General features: G+C 38.4%; 1 protein-coding gene across 1 annotated transcript in view; it reads left to right on the top strand.

Moving 5' to 3' along the window:
- Window positions 1-18,506, top strand: part of SHPRH (SNF2 histone linker PHD RING helicase) — a 1,609,144-nt gene that overhangs the window by 1,351,410 nt on the left and 239,228 nt on the right. The window contains exon 26 of the mRNA XM_044068807.1: window positions 8,991-9,083. Within this exon, the coding sequence (XP_043924742.1) occupies window positions 8,991-9,083 (93 nt within the window). The remainder of the gene's footprint in view (window positions 1-8,990; window positions 9,084-18,506) is intronic.

Genomic DNA, 18,506 nt, shown 5'->3' with positions numbered 1-18,506 from the left:
TTTCTGGACATTCTCCACCAGCGGGGTACTCCTCAGATAGATCTATTTGCCTCCCCTTTGAACAAGCAACTTACAAAATGTTGTGCCAGATTCTAAGATCCTCTGGTATGGAAGGTGGTTGCCCTATCATTCTCATGGAAGTGATGAATTTTCTTTTTGCATCCACCCCCTTCCCACCAATTCAGAAAGTTTTGCTGAAAATTCAGCAGGACACACCAAAGATCTTGTTGGTGACTCTCGTTTGGCCAAGACAGCACTGGTCCCTCTTCTTCTGCAGTTAGCTAAGGGCAATCATCACAAGTTACCTCACAGGATGGATCTTCTCACACAAGACAAGGGATCTCTTATCCACCCACATTTAACAACTTTGAGCCTGACTCCATGGGTAATAGGTTTCTGATCCCTTTCTGACACCTTTTTTTCCTGAGGACATGCTTCTAGTCCTGCAGGAGGCCAGAAAACCCGATACTAGGAGATCCTACTTGTCCAAATAGAAGAGGTTCCTCCATCTGGTGTCTTAAGAAATGGCTAGATCCATTTTCAGTGGACATACCCCAAGTTCTTTCTTATTTGTGTGAGCTTCATAAGGCCAGATTGGCTTACTCTTTTGTTAAAGACCACTTGTCCGTCAGTTCTGCATGTCTACCTCTATCTCCTCCTTTAGCTTTTAAGCTAGAGGTTAAGCTTTTTGTTAAAGGCTTTCTTCACATCAGACCTCCTAGGAAACCTGTTCCTCCTCCCTGGGATTTGAATTTTGTACTAGAAACCTGACTCAGACTCCTTTTAAGCCTGCAGTCTCAGCTTCTTTGAAGTTTTGCACACTGAAGATTATTTTGCTGGCAGCCATCACCTCTGCTAGAAGAGTTTCTGAATTTCAAACCTTAATGGTTTTCAACCTTTTCTCACTCCATACAAACCCCTCCTTCATGCCTAAAGTCGTTAATGACTTGTCCCTTAACCAGTCTATTAATTTACCTACCTTCTTTCCTTCCCCTCAAAATTCTAGTGAAAGGGTGCTACATATATCTTGGATGTACAAAGACCGCTAAGATTTTACCTAGTCAAGACCAAGTCCATTAGGAAATCAGAGCAACTGTTAATCTCCTTTCATCCCAGGGCAATGGGAAAACCTGTTTCTAAACAGACTATTTCCACTTGGATCTCAAAGGCCATTTCTTTCTGCTATGTGTTTCATGGAAAAACATTCTCTTCCTCAGTAAAAGCTCATTCCACTAGGGTTGTAGCTTCCTTTGGGGCTTCTTCAAAGATCTGGACACTGCCTCTATTCTGGAAGCAGCTACATGGTCTTCTGCCCACACTTTCACCAAGCATTAAGAGCTGGATACTATCTCCAGAGTCAGAGCATGCCAGGGCAATTCTGCATGGTTTCATGGAGACTTCCTCTGCTGCAACCTCCCTTTCTCTTCCATGAGCTTTGGTACTCTCCCTCATGTTATGAATACTGCAACATGAGAGTAAAAGGACATAGAATAGTTGTGTAAGTTCTTACCATAACCATAGATGTCCTTTTCGTCCATGTTGCAATATTCTATCCCACCCTCCTTCCCCCTTGGTTCATGCTTTTCTTCGGATGATATTTTGTTTTTACCTCTTATCCTTGGTCTGGAGTTCTAACTGGGGCATTCATTTCTGAGAATGGTATGTGCAGGCATCACTCCTATGGTCTACGTAAGCTGCTATCCTATGTGCAATGTCACATATACCTTCCAGTAGTTTGTCTTTGGTATACTAGCTGGATGTTCGAGTCACCTAGGTGGGGAATCCCTCGTGTTATGAATACTGCAACATGGAGGAGAAGGACATTTGTGGTTATGGTAAGATCTTACACAACTATTCTTTCTGCATTCATAAGGCATGAAGCCTGTTTGGAGGCTACAGTTAAATAGCAATTCCAGAGGGCCTGATAGGTATCCTGTGGTATTATCTGGGCCCATTGATGCAGTGTTCTTGCATACCTAAGAATGCAGCAAATGCTATTGTTTACTTACCTGAATGAACACCTGATTTTTATGTCAGTCCACCACTCGTATGACTCATCATTTTGTGGTGATAAAATAATTATTCCCATTACTAGGAATCAACCTTCATCCCAGGATGTAAAACACTTTAACTCCCAATAAATGTCATTCCTTGAACTCTTTCTAGGGAAATTATATTCCCCCGGAGAGGTGCACAGAAATTCTGCATTCTTAAGTTAGATGGCAAAGCTTCCTTCAGCTTCAGCAGGACCATACTTCAGGGCTTTATGTTTCAAGTCTTCCTGCATTCTGGGGGTATCCATTGCAAAACTGCCTTTAGGAAAAACTGAGTGGCTTCTAAAACATGGAATCAAGCCACTCATATTTTATGATGCAAATTACATTTATCCTTGTAGCAAATGCTTCCTTTTTTGGCCCTGTTACACACATACAGAGTCTGAGAATCCCTTTATCTTGTCTAGTATTTTTGCAGATTGTTAGTAACAAGCATTTCTGTCTTGACAGCCTGTATAAAGTCACTAACAATTCAAAAGTTTATAAACCCCAAATAATGTTATTATTGCATGCATTTGATGGTAATAAGAGCTGTAGATTTGATAGTGAAGTCATTTCAGACAAATTTACACCCAACTGTCTTTCAGTACAGCAGTTATATGATACACTAACAAGCAAGAACTCCCATAAACTCTATCGGCAATTTGCAAATGGGCACTGGATCACAGAATCACTTTGCAGACACTTTTCCTAACAGGGCAACATAATGCAGTAGCAAACACATTGAACAGATAATTGATTCTGATATACTAGTACCAGGAATTAGACATTTTTTCCCTTATAAAATGTCTCTGAGGAACACAACCAGAAGATTTGTTTCCAAGGCTTTACTCAGTTGCCCATGTCTTGTTCCCAGTGTATTTGCTGCCCGGCTTAGATGATGAAAACCTTCTCGTCCTGGACTCGTAGTGTCTTTCATGCCTTTCCATCTTACCCCCAATACAGCATGTACTCTTCATGTCCAAAGGTCTTAACAGACTTAATTCTCTAAACTTCAGGATGGCCAGTACATCTCTTCCCTTTTCAAGATACTTGTTTTTTCAGCAGGATACATCATTACTCCATCCAGGCCTCAAAATTCTAACTCCCTATGCTTGGGGGGGGGATGTGGAACTGATTCCATAGAAGTCATCATTTTTGCTTAATGTGACCAGATCTCTAAAAAACATAAAGCCATCTAGAAAGTCTTGTATGGTTAAATGGAAAAGAGATTTCTGTCAGGGAGTTAACTGGTCAATTATAATGAAAATCTTGGCAGTAGCACAACTGCTGGATTACTCTAATTATGTTCATGGTTTCTTCACTTAAAGCTTTTCTAAATAAATTTTGCCTTTAAGACCATGTCAGCATTTACTTTCACCGGTTTGGAAGTCTTCATGGTAAAACGTCTGAACTTTGCTTTTTTGTTTAGCTTCTTCAGTGGGCTGAAGTATGTTTTTTTAAAGAGACTTTTTAGTGTCCGTCTTCTTTGCCAGGAGGGCTTCTGAACTTGTAGCCTCATTGTGTAAACATTCTTTTGTCACATTTCATCCAAACAAGGTAGACCCTTGGAAACATTTCCTCTGTTTTACATGAAGTAAGTTCAGAGTTGTATTTGAACCTTTCTGTTTATTTACTGGTTTTCTTACCACAGCTGTGAAAAAAAAGAGAAAGCGTGCTTAGGAATATGATGTACTGTTAATAGTACAGAAAATATCAGTAAATGTAATCAGCTCTTTTTCTCCCCACGAAGTAAGCAAGGCTACCTGTAAGTAAACAACTACTGGAGATAGTGTGGACAACATCAGCAACATCAGGAAAAATGCTATATGTTCTTTGTGTTTCACTGTTGCAGTCATCACCTGTGGGTTAACCCTGCTGTGGTAGCCCTCGGCCTGCCCGAATACCAGAGTCAATATTTTTCTGTTTCGGCTGCTGCCGCTTGTGACTGACGTCAAGTCGTCAGTGCTATAAAGCAAGGCGGCCAACACCATTACACCAGTCTTTCTTACCATGGAGCCCGTAGTAGAAGCAGTTTGCAAGTGTGCGGTCATTCGCTACCAGAGTTTGAATTACAGCCGAAAACGTCTAAAGCTAAGTACCCCATTGGGGATCCTTTTTTCTTGCACTAACCGATGTCCGAAAAAGTTAACAATTATCTCACCTGTGGAAAGCAGATCCCACACCAAGACTTCCATTCATACTGCATCACTTTTTTAGGCCCAGACCATGACTTCCCACGTTGACAGTTCTGTGCCCTCTTTAACTCGAGAACCATTCATCTTAGAGTGCTTTTTGTAGACAGGTATTTTCATCTTCCTTCTTCTCATTCCAAAATAACGTCAGTCAGCCAACAATCCCTAGACATTCAGAAAAAACGTAGCAATAAAGATAGAGAGAGCCCACACAAGGCTAAGCCTTCCGACGACTCTACCGCTAAGCAGGCCATCAGTTCACCAGAATTCAGTGAGGCACTTTTGCAGTCCCTGATGCCCAATACGATATCTATGCAGGCCTCTACCGAGACCCTTTCAGAGTCCAGTATGCCGCAGAAATCTTCTTCGTCTTCCGAGAATTTGGTTGTCTCTGCCTCGGTTGGGTCTGGAGCTGCAACGCAGGCACTGGCTTCCGAGGAGGCCTTTCGCACTACAGAATCTAGACAAAAAATGACATATTCTCATCTGACTACTGTTTCTCTCAGACCGATGAATACTCTTAGGCCTAGAAGCCGGGCCACTCTTAGAAATTCTACCTCTAGCCACCATCTTACTCCTGCTCCACCACCCGTAGCCCAAATACTTAAAATGGCGGATGATCTCATCTTGCTTATCAGGGGGCAGTCAGGCCATAACTTCTAAAAGGAAAAGACACCCTTCTCCTGAAATACTGACAGAACAGGATTCTGAGCAATCTGATTATTCAGATTTTGAAGAGGAACAACAACCTTTGACTGCTTATGAGGATTCAGATGCAGAGGAATCCATTTCTTCTGCCTCCCCACCAGAAGACTTGTCCTTTGGGGAAATCCTTCACACCCTCAGGAAACATTTCTACTGGGAATCCCAGGACTTCCCTCAGTCTAAAAAAAGACTAAGAGAGTTTCTAGACCCTACCCCAGCACAGACCCTTGGCCATCCCCCCTATCTTAGAGGTGGTGGATGATATTTTCCATGAATCCAGCTTAGCCCCTAACGCCCTCCCATCTGCTCCCAGTAAACCTGACAGGTATCACAGAGTACCGAATTTTCACAAATACCTGTACAGAAATCCTGCTGCAGACCCGGAGGTCATTACACAGGGACCTAAAGGAGCTAAGGCTAGCTGTGCTAAGAATCCTACTCCTTCTTACCAGGATTCCAAAGCTCTGGACAGATGGGGTAAAAAAGTATACACCTCTGCAACCTTAGCTATCAGAGCACTCAACTGTCAGTTCCATATGTTAAAATATCAGCAACACACTTTGGAACTATTAAAAGCAAAAAATTTCAACCTTTCCTGACTGTGCCAGTTCAAAAGAGTTAACAGATTTACTGCATTCTACTTGTCAATTGGCCAAACACTCATTGCACTGCGGATATGACGCCCTAGAAGCCTCAAGCAGGGCAGCAGTGTCAGGATCTGTCATTAGGAGACATGCATGGATAAAGGAACAACCTCTTCCTAATCATGTCAAGTCTAAATTAATTAATGCACCCTTGGATAAGGACTGCTTGTTTGGAGTAAAAGCAGAAGAGGTGCTTAAAAAGATGGAAGACAAAGCAAAATCTATGCAAACAGTAAAATATTTCTTTCAGGTACAACCTCCTAGGTTCAGCAGGAATTTTCCCTCTAAGCACTGGTCCTTTCCTGCACCTAGCAGACAGGGGCAAAGTAAGCCCTGCAGGGGCAGACCACCCAGGCCCCTATTCCAGGTTCAGCAGAGAACCAGACAGTAGACCACTTCCACCCCAAAGGCAGGGCGTTCTAAGCCATCCCTCTATGGCAAAAACTCTCAATGACTCCCCTCCCCCCTCTGCCCTCCTTTCACTCACCAAAATCTAGGAGAAAGGCTCTCCCTATGCATAGGAAATTTCTGTTACAAAGGATCAATGGGTCTTAAAGATCATTTTTCAGGGATACAAATTTTTTTCAATGAACTCCCCCTCCAAATCAGTGGACAGAGGCATTGAAACATGTCCAAACTCTTATATCCCAAAGGGCAGTAGAACCTGTCCCCTCAGATCAAACAGGCAAAGGCTTTTATTCCAGGCTATTCCTTGTTCCCAGAAAAGAGGGCACTTGCCACCCCATCCTGGATCTATCCATTCTGAACACCTTCCTGGTGGTCCCCAAATTCAGAATGCTAACTTTGCAGCAGCTGCTGCCTATGCTAATCAAAAATGCCTGGTTAGTGACCCTAGACCTAAAAGATGCCTACCTCACATTCTCATAAGGGAATCCTGCAGTAAATTCCTGCACTTCAAAGCAGGCTCACAACACTTTCAGCTCTCTGCGCTACCCTTTGGCTTATCTACTGCACCCAGGGTGTTCAACAAATGCTTAGATCCAGCCATAGCATTTTGCAGACAGAGAAATATACAGATTTACCCTTATCTGGATGACTGCCTCATTCAGGCAGAGTGCATAGAAAAGCTGCTCCAGGACCCCGTCTGTGTCAAAACCCTCCTAACCTCCTTAGGGTTCACCATCAACGAGAAGAAATCAAAGCAAACACCCTCCAGGAGGATCATTTTCTTGGGAGCAGTGCTGGACATAGTATCCCAAATGGCCTTCCTATCCCCAGAAAAGCAGAGCTTCCTGCCTCTCAACTTTACCCAGCTGGCTTCCAGAAGTCACCTCACTGCGAGGAAGTTCCTGCAAGCCTTGGGGTACATGGCATCTTGCATCCTCCTAATTCCTGTGATCAGGCTTCACATGATAAAACTTCAGTGGTGTCTAAAGAACCTTGGTAATATCTTACCAAATAAGTAATCAACACCTTCTCATTCAACAACTCTACCTGCTGCTCTACTGTAAAACTCCATAATGACTGCAATTACTCATGTTTCTCTTAATTATGCTATGTAACTTTGTAATTACTGCTTTTTGTCTTGTAATGTAACCTGCTTCAAGGATCCTTTTCCCCCCAGGGATCCCCATTTCCCCATAATGCAATGAAATGGAAATTTTTGCTATAGTTGTCAATATCTTTAGGTAACTTAATGTTTGTATTTCTATATGCTATGTAACTTGTGTTTTGAGGAGCTTTTCTCCCCGGGCCTCCACTGAAAATGGGCTCTTGAGCCCAGTGGACCTCCCTGGTAAACAAACTGGAAATAAATAAATAAAATAAGTTTGGTGTCAGCACTCTCAGTCTCTAGAGACCTCTCTCTCTCTGATCCCCTATATAAGGTCCAAGTTTCTTTGGTGGGCAGGGGCCTGTGCCAAGAACAAGGGTCTTCCTTCATCCTCCGCACAACCGGGCAGACCATCACCACCGACACCTCAGACATTGCTTAGGGCGCTCACCTAGCAGGCAGGTGCACCCATGGTCTTTGGGATGCCCAGCACTTTCCCTTGCACATCAACCAGAAGGAAATGATGGCAGTACAAAGGACACACACATCTGTCCTTCAAACCCCATCTCAGACCAAGGGTTCTCCTTACCAAAACAGACAACACCACAGTAATGTGGTACATCAACAAACAGGGAGGGACCTAATCTTACCCTCTGTGCAGGCTAGCCATGAACCTCTGGCTGACAGCCTCCTCCTTGGGATTACATCTGATAGCCAATACCTACCAGGGATCAACAACACCCTGGCAGACCACTTAAGCAGAAACTTACTGGACCCCCACGAATGGCAGATCCACAGAAAAATCTTTTTGCAAGTCACTCAGGAGTGGGGAACTCCGGAGGTGGATCTCTTTGCTTCACACCTCAACCACCAGCAGAAAAAATTCTGTACCAGAGAGTATCACCACCTAGCGTGGAAAGGGGCTGTCTTGACCTTCCCCTGGAACTCTGTACTTGTGTATGCTTTCCCTCTGCTGCCTCTTATTCCCAAAGTACTGATCAAGATAAGGGAGGAGAGACCAAAGGCCATCCTCATTGCTCCAGATTGGCCCAGACAGCATTGGTACCCCTTACTTCATAGCCTGACATTACAGCCTCCCAGTCAGCTTCCCCTGATCTCAGACCTTTTGATGCAAGTGGGGGGGAATGCAGCACCCAGACTTGCAGACTCTCAAACTGTCAGCTTGGCTAATACTCTAATACAAACCTTGTCAAAGTTATTCTATTGTCTGTTTTATAAATGTAACCAAATATTGTCAAGAGACCATTGAAGCATGTTCTGCTAGGGTAGCTGCCACTTTTATGTATTTAAAGGCTCTATGGGCCTAAGTCAATCCATTACATTTCATTGGAAAACTGGATTTCCCATCTAGAAGTTGAGGGCAAGGCTGGGCAGTTCTGGAGGGTGCCCTGCCTTAGCTGTTCATCACCCAAGATTGATCCCGTAGCACTGCCCATGGATCTTTGTATTTGTTATCCTGCTGTAAGTGTCTTTCAGAAAGTAAAATAGTATTGTTGATACTTACTGTAACAGTATTTCTTTGAAGATAAATCACTTAGCAGTATCAGTTATGTCACACACTCCTGTATGGATTTGAATTGAGACAGCTCTTTGTAGGTGATCTTTTTGTATACATTTATAGTGTTCCAGTTACTGTACTGAAGTTTATCTGGCAGTAAGTAATGCTTATTTTATAAAGGCACATATCAGTTGATGATAAAGGAGCATGAGTTGGGCATTGTTGTGGAGCAGGGTAACCTTTGCTAACAGAGTAGGTGTGATGTTGGGAAGTAGAAACTAGATTGTTACACTTCTGCAAATGTCTTTCCTAAGATGGTCTTAAAGTACCTTTTCCTATTTGTTTTCATGGAATAATGGAGATGTTCCATCTTTGTTTCAGGGAAGCCATTCTACCAAAGTGGAGGCCGTAGTCAGAACCCTGAAGAAAATTCAACTAAAAGATCCAGGAGCCAAGGCTTTGGTTTTCTCTACTGTAAGTCATTCATTTTAATGCTGAGAAAAGTCTGTGTATATCATTCTGTAGTTCCAGGAGTATTGTTTGATGCCCTTTATATCATTCTTGCAGTTTGTTTGTGTCTTTTGGCTTTTCCCGGTTAGGGGTCGCCACAGCGGAACTCCGGTCCGCTAATAATTGGCAGTAGATTTTTACGTGCTGAGTTGCCAGCCCTGACGCACAACCTTGAACAAAGGTACGCCCATTCACGCATGTCTCCACACAGAAGACGCTCTAGCTGAGAATTGAACAGGACAACGTCTTACTGTAAGGTGACAACGCTACCGCAGCCTCTATATCATTCTTCCAGTATTCTTCACAATAGGGATCTCCTGCCAAGGATAGCCCAATGCCCAGACAGTATACCAAAACCTTTAGACCTTGCATGCGCCATACGAGCTCCTCCTGCTAAGTCTTCTCAGACTGCTGTGGCTCAGAAGCCTCCTTTATCAGACAAGCCTGCTTCAGTGTGACTTATTACCCCATACCCTTTGGCTAGGTTCCCTTGTCCCTTCAATTCTCTCTGTCTTCCAGACTTGGCATATCATCACCTCAGATTCTTGGATTTTGTGTGTCATCCATCAGAGCTATTTTATGGTGTGGAAGTCTCTTCTTCCATTTTCATGGATTCCTCAAACTCTCCTGGGACAACTTCCTAATTTCTTGGAGGTTCTTAGGTCCCTTGTTGGACAAGGGAACTATTCAACCTGTCCTTCCTTCTCAGGTAGGAAATATTTTTTACTCCATGATGTTTCCGAATCTCTCCTTGCTCAACACCTTTCTTAAGGTTCCCATTTTCAGATGCTTACTCTTCAAACCCTGTTTTTTTATTATACTCCAGGCTTTTCTTTTTTTCTCAAACATTTTTTTTATTTTTCGAATACATTTGAATGAATTCCATAGTGTTTATACATCACATCTTAAATAACTTATGTACACTATTTACATTAGCCTGACACTATAACAGATCTTAATATATACAGTTACTTTATAAGTATGTCCAATCCATTATCAGAGTGTCTGATCAATTATTGTGTAGTGTCATCAACGATAAGACTTTTCCCCAAGGGTTGTTGATAAATGGCTTTGGATAAATTCTTAGTTCTTTAATTTTTATTTCCAATAATACTGTGGTCTTCAGTAGGCTGTAGAAGTCTTCCAACGTTGGTATTGTGTTTGCATTCCATCTTCTTGTTATACACTTCCTTGAAATTGCAAGTATAGTCCATACTTGGTACATGTTTGACCTATTCAAATGAGGACTTTCGTTCACATTTAGTAATACAAAAGCTGTAGTTAAATAAAATGTTTAATTAAATAAAGCTTGTAGAAAGTTAATACCATTCCAAAATGGCTTAATTTTAACACAATCAAAGAAAATGTGGTTCCAATCTGCATTGTGTACTTGCTCACATCTCCAACATATTCCTTTTATGGAAGAATTAATTCTACTGATTCTGTCTGGGATTAAGAATGCTCTCTGCAAGCATTTCCAATTAAAAACTTTCCAGTATTGTGTAAAGGATGTATATTTTTTCGATAATAAGATACTTGTTTTAATATCTTCAGTTAACTGTATTGAGTGTCCTTTTGTTATATATTTCCAATATGAGGTTTTGGGTGTTGTTTTATAGTTTATCAATATTTTGTAAAATTTTGAAGTACTGTTTCCCATGTGAGAGTAATTATATGATTTCATGTATGTATTTCATAAATTTATGTAATACACAAAACGGCAGCAATCCAAGCAAGCACACTGCCTCTTCACACAGTTAATTCAGAACTATAAATGAATGCCAAAACGAAGATAAAATCCAAATATTTAATGCTGTTTAGCGCTTTCACTCGATAACCGAGCTTCCTCAGAACATTACATACTTTCTGGTCCAGCTTGCGAGCTTTGTGGTTCTATTTCATAAATTTAGGTATATCTTTAAATGAAGAATTGTTAATTATTCTACTTAAATCTTGCAAATATGACAGAATACTCTGTAAAGTTAACCAGTCCTGTTGTGGAATTTTGTATGTTGTTTTTATTACTTGCATGTCTAAAACTTTTAGTTATTTGATACATTGGAGCCAACAAACAAATCCTTTCTGCTCCCAGGAATTAATAATTTCTCTGTATATTATATGTGGAAAGTTTTTTGTGACTATAAATGGTGTTAAAAGATCAAACCAGATTTTTAAATCTACATTTGCATTAATAATTTTCCTAAATGAGTCGATGTAATAATTAATCATACGAGTTGTAGTGGGTTTAGTGTTGTTATATTGCATACTAAAACATATGTGCCATGGCAAATCGTTTTTATCTGTTTGATTTTTTTTTTTTGTAAATCAAATTCATTTATTGATATTACAGTTAGTAATTCTTTCCAGTTTGTAGAGTAATTTGGACTTATCCAGTTTGAGATTGTTTTAGATATTGATGCTTTTATATATGTTTCTGTTTCAGGAAAGTTTAATCCTCTCTGTTTCCATGGTCCGATATGATATATTAAAGCTATTCTGTTTCTTTTGGGAAACCATAAAAAATTTATTAGGCATGAATTTATTTCTTTAAGTACATTCCTTTCTGGTAACAGTTGTACTGCCAAGTCTATATATAGGATCCTGAGCAGTAAAACAATTTTTATTAACTGTAGTCTATCTTCAAATGTTAATATTATTTTGTTTCATTTTTCCACAGAGATTTTAATTGTATTGATGATATTATTGTAGTTTTATGAGACTAATTCATTATTATCCTTGCATAACTCAATTCCTAGATATTTTAAGGTAGATTCTTGTTTCCCTATGATGTGATCCCCCCTTAGTCTGCAGTTCTTTTTTTTTTTAAATAAAAATTTTGAGTTATTGAAATGGAGTTCTGAAGTCATGGGAAATTTGTCAATTAATATGTCTAATTCTTCTAATGTCTCTTTTGTATTAGATAATGTTAGTAATATGTCATCAGCAAATAGCATTACTTTAGAATTGTATTGTTCATAAACATCTATTCCTTTGATTTTTATATTGTTACAAATTGGTGTGATTAAGGAATATCTGTAAGAGGGTGGTATTAAAGCTTGTGACTGAATTTCTAATAGAGTTTTATGGAAGAGGGCTAGTATCTTTGAAGGAAAAAGTTTATATTGTTCCATAATTATGCCATCTATACCTGGAGCTTTATTATTTTACCCTCTTTTATTGTATCTGTAATTTCTTTGTAGAATATGGGTGCTTGCAGATCTAGTTTAAAATTTTCTGGTATTTTTTTATATTAGAACATTTTTCATCTAGATTTAATTGATCGATATGTATATTTTCTTTTTCGGAAATGTTCCATATAGTGATGTCTGTAGGCATCAAGAATGTCACCTATAGCCGAGACATTTTCCCTTTCTTTCATGGAAGATGCTTTTAATGTTATTAGCTTTTAACTGTATTTTGATTCTTGTGGATAAATTATGTAGATATTTGGGAGAAGTGGCCAAGGTATTAATTTTTAGTTTTTCTAAAGCTAAACTAGTTTTATGTGTTAGAATTTTGTTGTATTTATTGTTTAATACTTTCTTTTTCATCTCCAAATGATTTTGATTTTTTTTTCAGCTTTTACTGACAAATGTTTGGATTGTAGATCTAATAATTCAGAATCCCATTCTCTGATTTTTTTTTTTTTATACCAAGTTAGGGTTTTGCCATATATGTAAGCTTTTAATGAGTCCCATATCATTATTTTATTTATCTCTGTGGTGTAATTAATATCTAAGAAGAACTGTAATTCAGATAATAACCAACGTTTGAACTCTTTAATTTTAGTTATATATGCTGGAATTCTAGAGTTAAAGATTAATGGTTTGTACCCATTTTGAAGTTTTAGTATTAATGAATTGTGGTTTGAAAAGGGGCAGAGGGTGATTGAGAAATTAATGATTTTAGAGTGTAAGTCATGGGCAACAAATATTTTATCTAGTCTAGCTTGGGTACCAAATCTGTGATCTTGATGGGAAAACAACAAAGATTTATCTTCTTTAAATTTGAAAGTATCTACAAGATGAAATGATTCTACCCACTTGTTTAAAGCTTTTGATACAGCAGATGTATGCAGCAGTGTTTTATTTGTAGTTTCAGAAATATTAAATATACAGTTCAAATCTACTCCTAATATTACGTTGCCTTTATAATTATTGGAAATGAAATCCAACTGTTTTTTTAACAGTTCCTGTTCCATTGCCTGGGAACCAGTATAGATTGGCTAGGGTCCATATTCTATTATTACATTTAACTATTACTAATGCCATAAGGCCTTCTTTATCTTCATACTTATAAGTGATTTCTGGGTTAATCACATTTGTTTTCCATAAAATGGTTACCCCTTTTGTCTTTGTCTTATAAGTGGATTGTGCCAATATCATATATTCCTTAGGATTCCATTTGTAATTGTCATTTGTTTTGAAATGAGTTTCTTGAAGGAAGACAATTTGTGCTTTGTTCAGTTTTAAATATTTCAGTAGATGTGATCTCTTGCTAGGATTGTTTAAGCCATTGGTATTTAAAGATAATAAAGGTAAATCCATCTTAGGTTATTTAGACTATGTATTTTTTTGTTTTATTGTGACTATTAAATATTTTTCTCTGATAACTATAAAGTATATGTTTGAGCTTTTAAAGGAAATTATCAGTTTTATACTTTGAGTGTTTACCAGTAAAGTAATGTTTTGGTCAGTCATACTAAAAATGTTTTTGTGAAATAAATTTTAATTTATTAATGTTAACAAAACTAAGATTGGCACTAGCCATGGAATGAAAATCATTCCTAATCTGATGCTAAGTCCATCAAATTATCACTCGTACCTTGACAATCCAGAACATTTGAGCTCCATAAATTGAATTATCATGTGGGGAATATTTGTAATAGGAATAAGCAATATTTATATTATTTTGAACATATATAGTACTATTGTAGATTAGATCATAGTAAAGCAGGATGTATCATATTTAAAACCTCAGTAAAAAATTATAGCACACAGTTATTTAACATATTCACCCTTATTGATGAAGTCTTTCAAAACGTATTACTTAATATAAATGGTAATATTTATACCTAATGTTTATAATACAATGTATTTTACTGGATATATCAAAAGTTATATTTAGTTGTTTGCCAACATTTAAGTAGTCACTTTGTTTGTTGCTAACGTACTTAAAGCATCAAGTTTGTTTTATGTGAACATTGATGAAAGTTAGTGCATTTTAATTATCAGTGCATCCCTCTTCCCCCATTTCCTACACATAAGGATTTTCATATCTGTCATTTCTTATTATAAAATGAGTGAAATTATAGGTTAAAAACAACAAATTCACTTATTGTGATTAATGATTGCAAGTTCCCTTTCCATATTCATAAATTGCCATTTTATGGCATATACTGAAAGTTTTTAGATTTAAATGGCCACATTCTATTTTGTATAATCAGCAAAGGTTAAACTGAGTGATTATTGTCAATTTAATACTCTTTGTTCAGAATGTGATTGTTACATTCTGTGACATTCCTAGTTCAGGCTTCTGTTGTTTCCCTTGAACAACTTTGTCAGTTTGATGTCATGTATAAAACATTGGTTACCTTGGTAAAAGCTTAAGTATTATGTATGGTCAAGATGGGTTACAAAACCACAATTCAAATTAAAGCAAATATATGACTTGTTATGCACATTTACTTATATGAGAAAATCATCATGCTTCCCCTTTATGTTCAGTATAGTGTATGTCATTTATGACAAGTTAAAACAGTAGTGTTATTATACACAAGCCTATGTTATTAAACTGAGTGTCTATTGTCAATTTAATACTATTTGTTCAGAATATGATTGTTACATTCTGTGACATTTCAAGTTCAGGCTTCTATTGTTTCTCTTGAACAACTTTGTCAGTTTGATGTCATGTATAGTATTAGTTACCTTGGTAACCGCTTAAGTATTCTATATGGTCAAGATGGGTTACAAGAACTACAATTCAAGTTAAAGCAATTACATGACTTGTTATGCATATTTATTTATATAAGAAAATCATACTTCCCCTTGATGTTCATTGTAGTGTATGCCATTTATGACAAGCTAAGGCAGTAGTGTTGTTATACACATGCCCATGTTATTAAATCCTGTCTTTAATATCTAAATTCAGCAGACTGCTTCATCTTATATGACAATTATATATATTATGTCTAGATTTACTAAAATCATACATTACATAAATATTGTGTGTGTGTGTGTTTTTTTTTTTTTTTTTTTTGGCCGTTGCTTAGTTATTTGAGAGAGTAAGTCAAGTAAACCTCATTCACAAGCCGCAACCCACAGCTTCCCAGAGACGAAAACTGCAACATACAGCAGCTGCCAGACACAGCTGCATCCACACACATCATGTCAGACTTAATCAAACAGCACTCAAAGCTATACCTGCCATAATTGATATTAATCAGGTTTAGACAGAATAATAATGACATTTGTACTAGCTGACAGACATGGCTGCATCCACGCACACCATATCAGGATTGATCAAACAGCACTCAAGGGTATGATACCTGCCCTAACTGATATTAACTATGTTTAGACAGAATAGTAATGACATTTGTACTAGCTGCCAGACACGGCTGCATCCACGCACACCATATCAGGATTGATCAAACAGCACTCAAAGCTATGATACCTGCCATAATTGATATTAACTATATTTAGACAGAATAATGATGACATTTGTACTAAGAGCTTGCTACTATTATTTAACCAGAATATACATGACATTTCTAAATCATACTTTAACTGAAGAAGGCATTAGTTTCCATGACAGCATTTTTTCTGGGATGGACACTGTTGTTGTTTTTGATAAATATAGTAGCTTCTTCTGTGTCATTAAAAGTTCTCATCTCATTGGCAAAAAGTATTTTTATCTTGGCTGGAAAGGCCAGCTGTGCTTTACTGTTGTTTTGTTTCAACAGTTTTATTATTGGCCAGACTTTTTTCCTTTGTGCTAGTATTTTGGAAGAGTAATCATTGTCAAAACTTATCAGGCTTTGATTGTATTTTAAGGGTGATTTTCTCCAAGCAGATTTTAATATTAGTTCCTTGTCCAGAAATGAAAGAAATTTTATAACTATGGATCTAGGTGGAGTATTTGTTGAGTTAGAAGCATGTTTCCTCAATGCTCTATGCACCCTTTCAATTCCAAATGAAAGTCCCTCTTTCAAGTCTAAAAATTCAGGAATCCAGGTTGTTAAGAATGAAATAATGTCTTCTTCAGTATTTTCAGGCAGACCAAAGATCCTTATGTTGTTTCTCCTTTCCCTGTTTTCTAAGTCATCTATTTTGTTAAGCAGTCATGTATTCTGTTTAAGCAGAAATTCTTTTTGGAATTCTTCCTCTTTAAGTCTCCCTTCAATGACATTTAGAGAAGTCTCTGTATTTGTTATTTTTGTATGGTGTTGCTGTAATAGTTCCTTAAGAGTATCATTCTCTTTTTGAAAATTTAATTTGAGGTTTTATAAGTCATTTTTAAAGCCATCCATCTTCAAAGATAGTTCCTGTAAGGTAGATGTCATCAATTGCAGTTCTTTTTTTTTTCAAAGTAGCATCTGGATGAGAATTCCTTGAGTTGTTCATATTTAGTGACTCAATACATCTCCAAGATGTTCTTTGTGTTTCACTGTTGCAGTCATTACATTTGGGTAATCCTGCTGGCAGGTTCCCTCAGTCGGCCTGAATTCCAAAGTCTTGGGTCCTTTGTCGGCTGCTGTCGCCCCTTCCCTGACGTCAGGTCGTCAGGGGTATAAAAGATGTGGCCGACGCCATTTTCTTTAGTCTTTCTTGCCGCGCGGTGCCCGAAGCAGAAGCAGTTCGCAAGTGCCGGTCGGACGACTCCTGAGATTTTCGTGTTCGAGTTTCAGATCCGAAGTCTTCAATAAAGCTAAGTACCCCGTTGGGGAAACTTTTTTCTTGCTCCAGACCGATGTCAGAAAAAGTTAATAATTGTATTTCTTGTGGGAAGCAAATACCTCATAAGGATTTTCATTCTTACTGTATTCCTTGCCTAGGCCCTGATCACAACGTTTTTGGTTGTCGGCTTTGTGCTAGATTTAACCAACGCACTATTAAGCGTCGGTATGATATTGCTTTAAACTATTTTGGACGCCGGTTTAATTACCCAGAAATGTCGTCGGACAGCCATCCGACTACTGGAGTTCACAAGAAACTGAAAGAAAAGGAAAGAGATAGACAGCCAAGGCCCAAAACCCCTAAACATCTTTACATCAAACCGACTTCAGCTTCACAGGCAAAGACTAAAGCACCTTCAAAAGCAAAGAAACAAACTCAAGAGCCACGTGGTCAGGCCTCTATGCCCAAAAAACAGATGCTCAAAATGGCCGAAGACTTGATTACCTTGATTAGGGGTTCCCATCCCCCTCCTGATAAGAGGCCTAGGCAAGAGACTGGCTATGAATCTTCAGATCAGGTTTCCATTTCTTCTGATTCCTCTTCTGATCAGGAATATTCTTTTCCCCCCATGAGGATTCTGATGCTGAAGAATCTATTCCTTCAGCTTCTCCTCCAGAGGACTATTCTTTTGGGGAAACCTTACATACGATGAGGGAGCATTTCCACTGGGAGAGCCAAGATTTTTCAGAATCTAAAAAGAGGCTCAGGGATTTCCTTTTACTACCTCAACACAAGCCACTAGCCATCCCACCTGTGTTAGACATTGTAGATGATGTGTTCTCGGAATCTAGTCTTAACCCCTGACTCCTTACCTCCAGTTCCTGTTAAGCCAGACAGATATTACAGGTTTCCTGACTCTCATACATTTTTTTTTAAAAACCCTGCTGCAGACCCAGAAACTATTTCTCAGGGTCTCAAAGGAGTTAAGGCTTCGGCTGCAAAAAACCCTACCCCCTCAGACAGAGATTCTTGGGCACTGGATAGATGGGGAAAAAGGGTTTACACATCTGCTACCTTGGCTATAAGGGCCTTAAACTGTCAGTTTCATATGGTCAGATATCAGCAACAAGTCATGGCATTGCTTAAACAGAAAATGTTGTTAAACTCTGAATGTGCAGAAAACATGGAAATGCAGGATTTATTGCATGCAGCTGAACAAGTTGGAAAGCATACTTTGCAATGTGGGTTTGATTCTTTAGAGGTCTCCTGCAGGATCGCAGTTATAGGTTCTGTAATTAGGAGGCATGCGTGGTTAAAGGAACAAAATCTGCCTGATCATGTTAAAGTTAAATTATTAGATGCACCTTTACAGCATGATACTTTATTTGGTGTTAAGGCAGAAGAGGTGTTAAAGAAAATGGAAGACAAAGCTAAATATATGCAAACGGTCAAAGATATTTTACAAGTACAGCCACCTAGGTTTAGTAGACAC

This window comes from Protopterus annectens, chromosome 1.part0, assembly GCF_019279795.1.
Source record: "Protopterus annectens isolate FY-2018-M chromosome 1.part0, PAN1.0, whole genome shotgun sequence".
Taxonomy (NCBI): domain Eukaryota; kingdom Metazoa; phylum Chordata; order Ceratodontiformes; family Protopteridae; genus Protopterus; species Protopterus annectens.
This window is presented reverse-complemented; position numbering and strand designations above follow the sequence as displayed.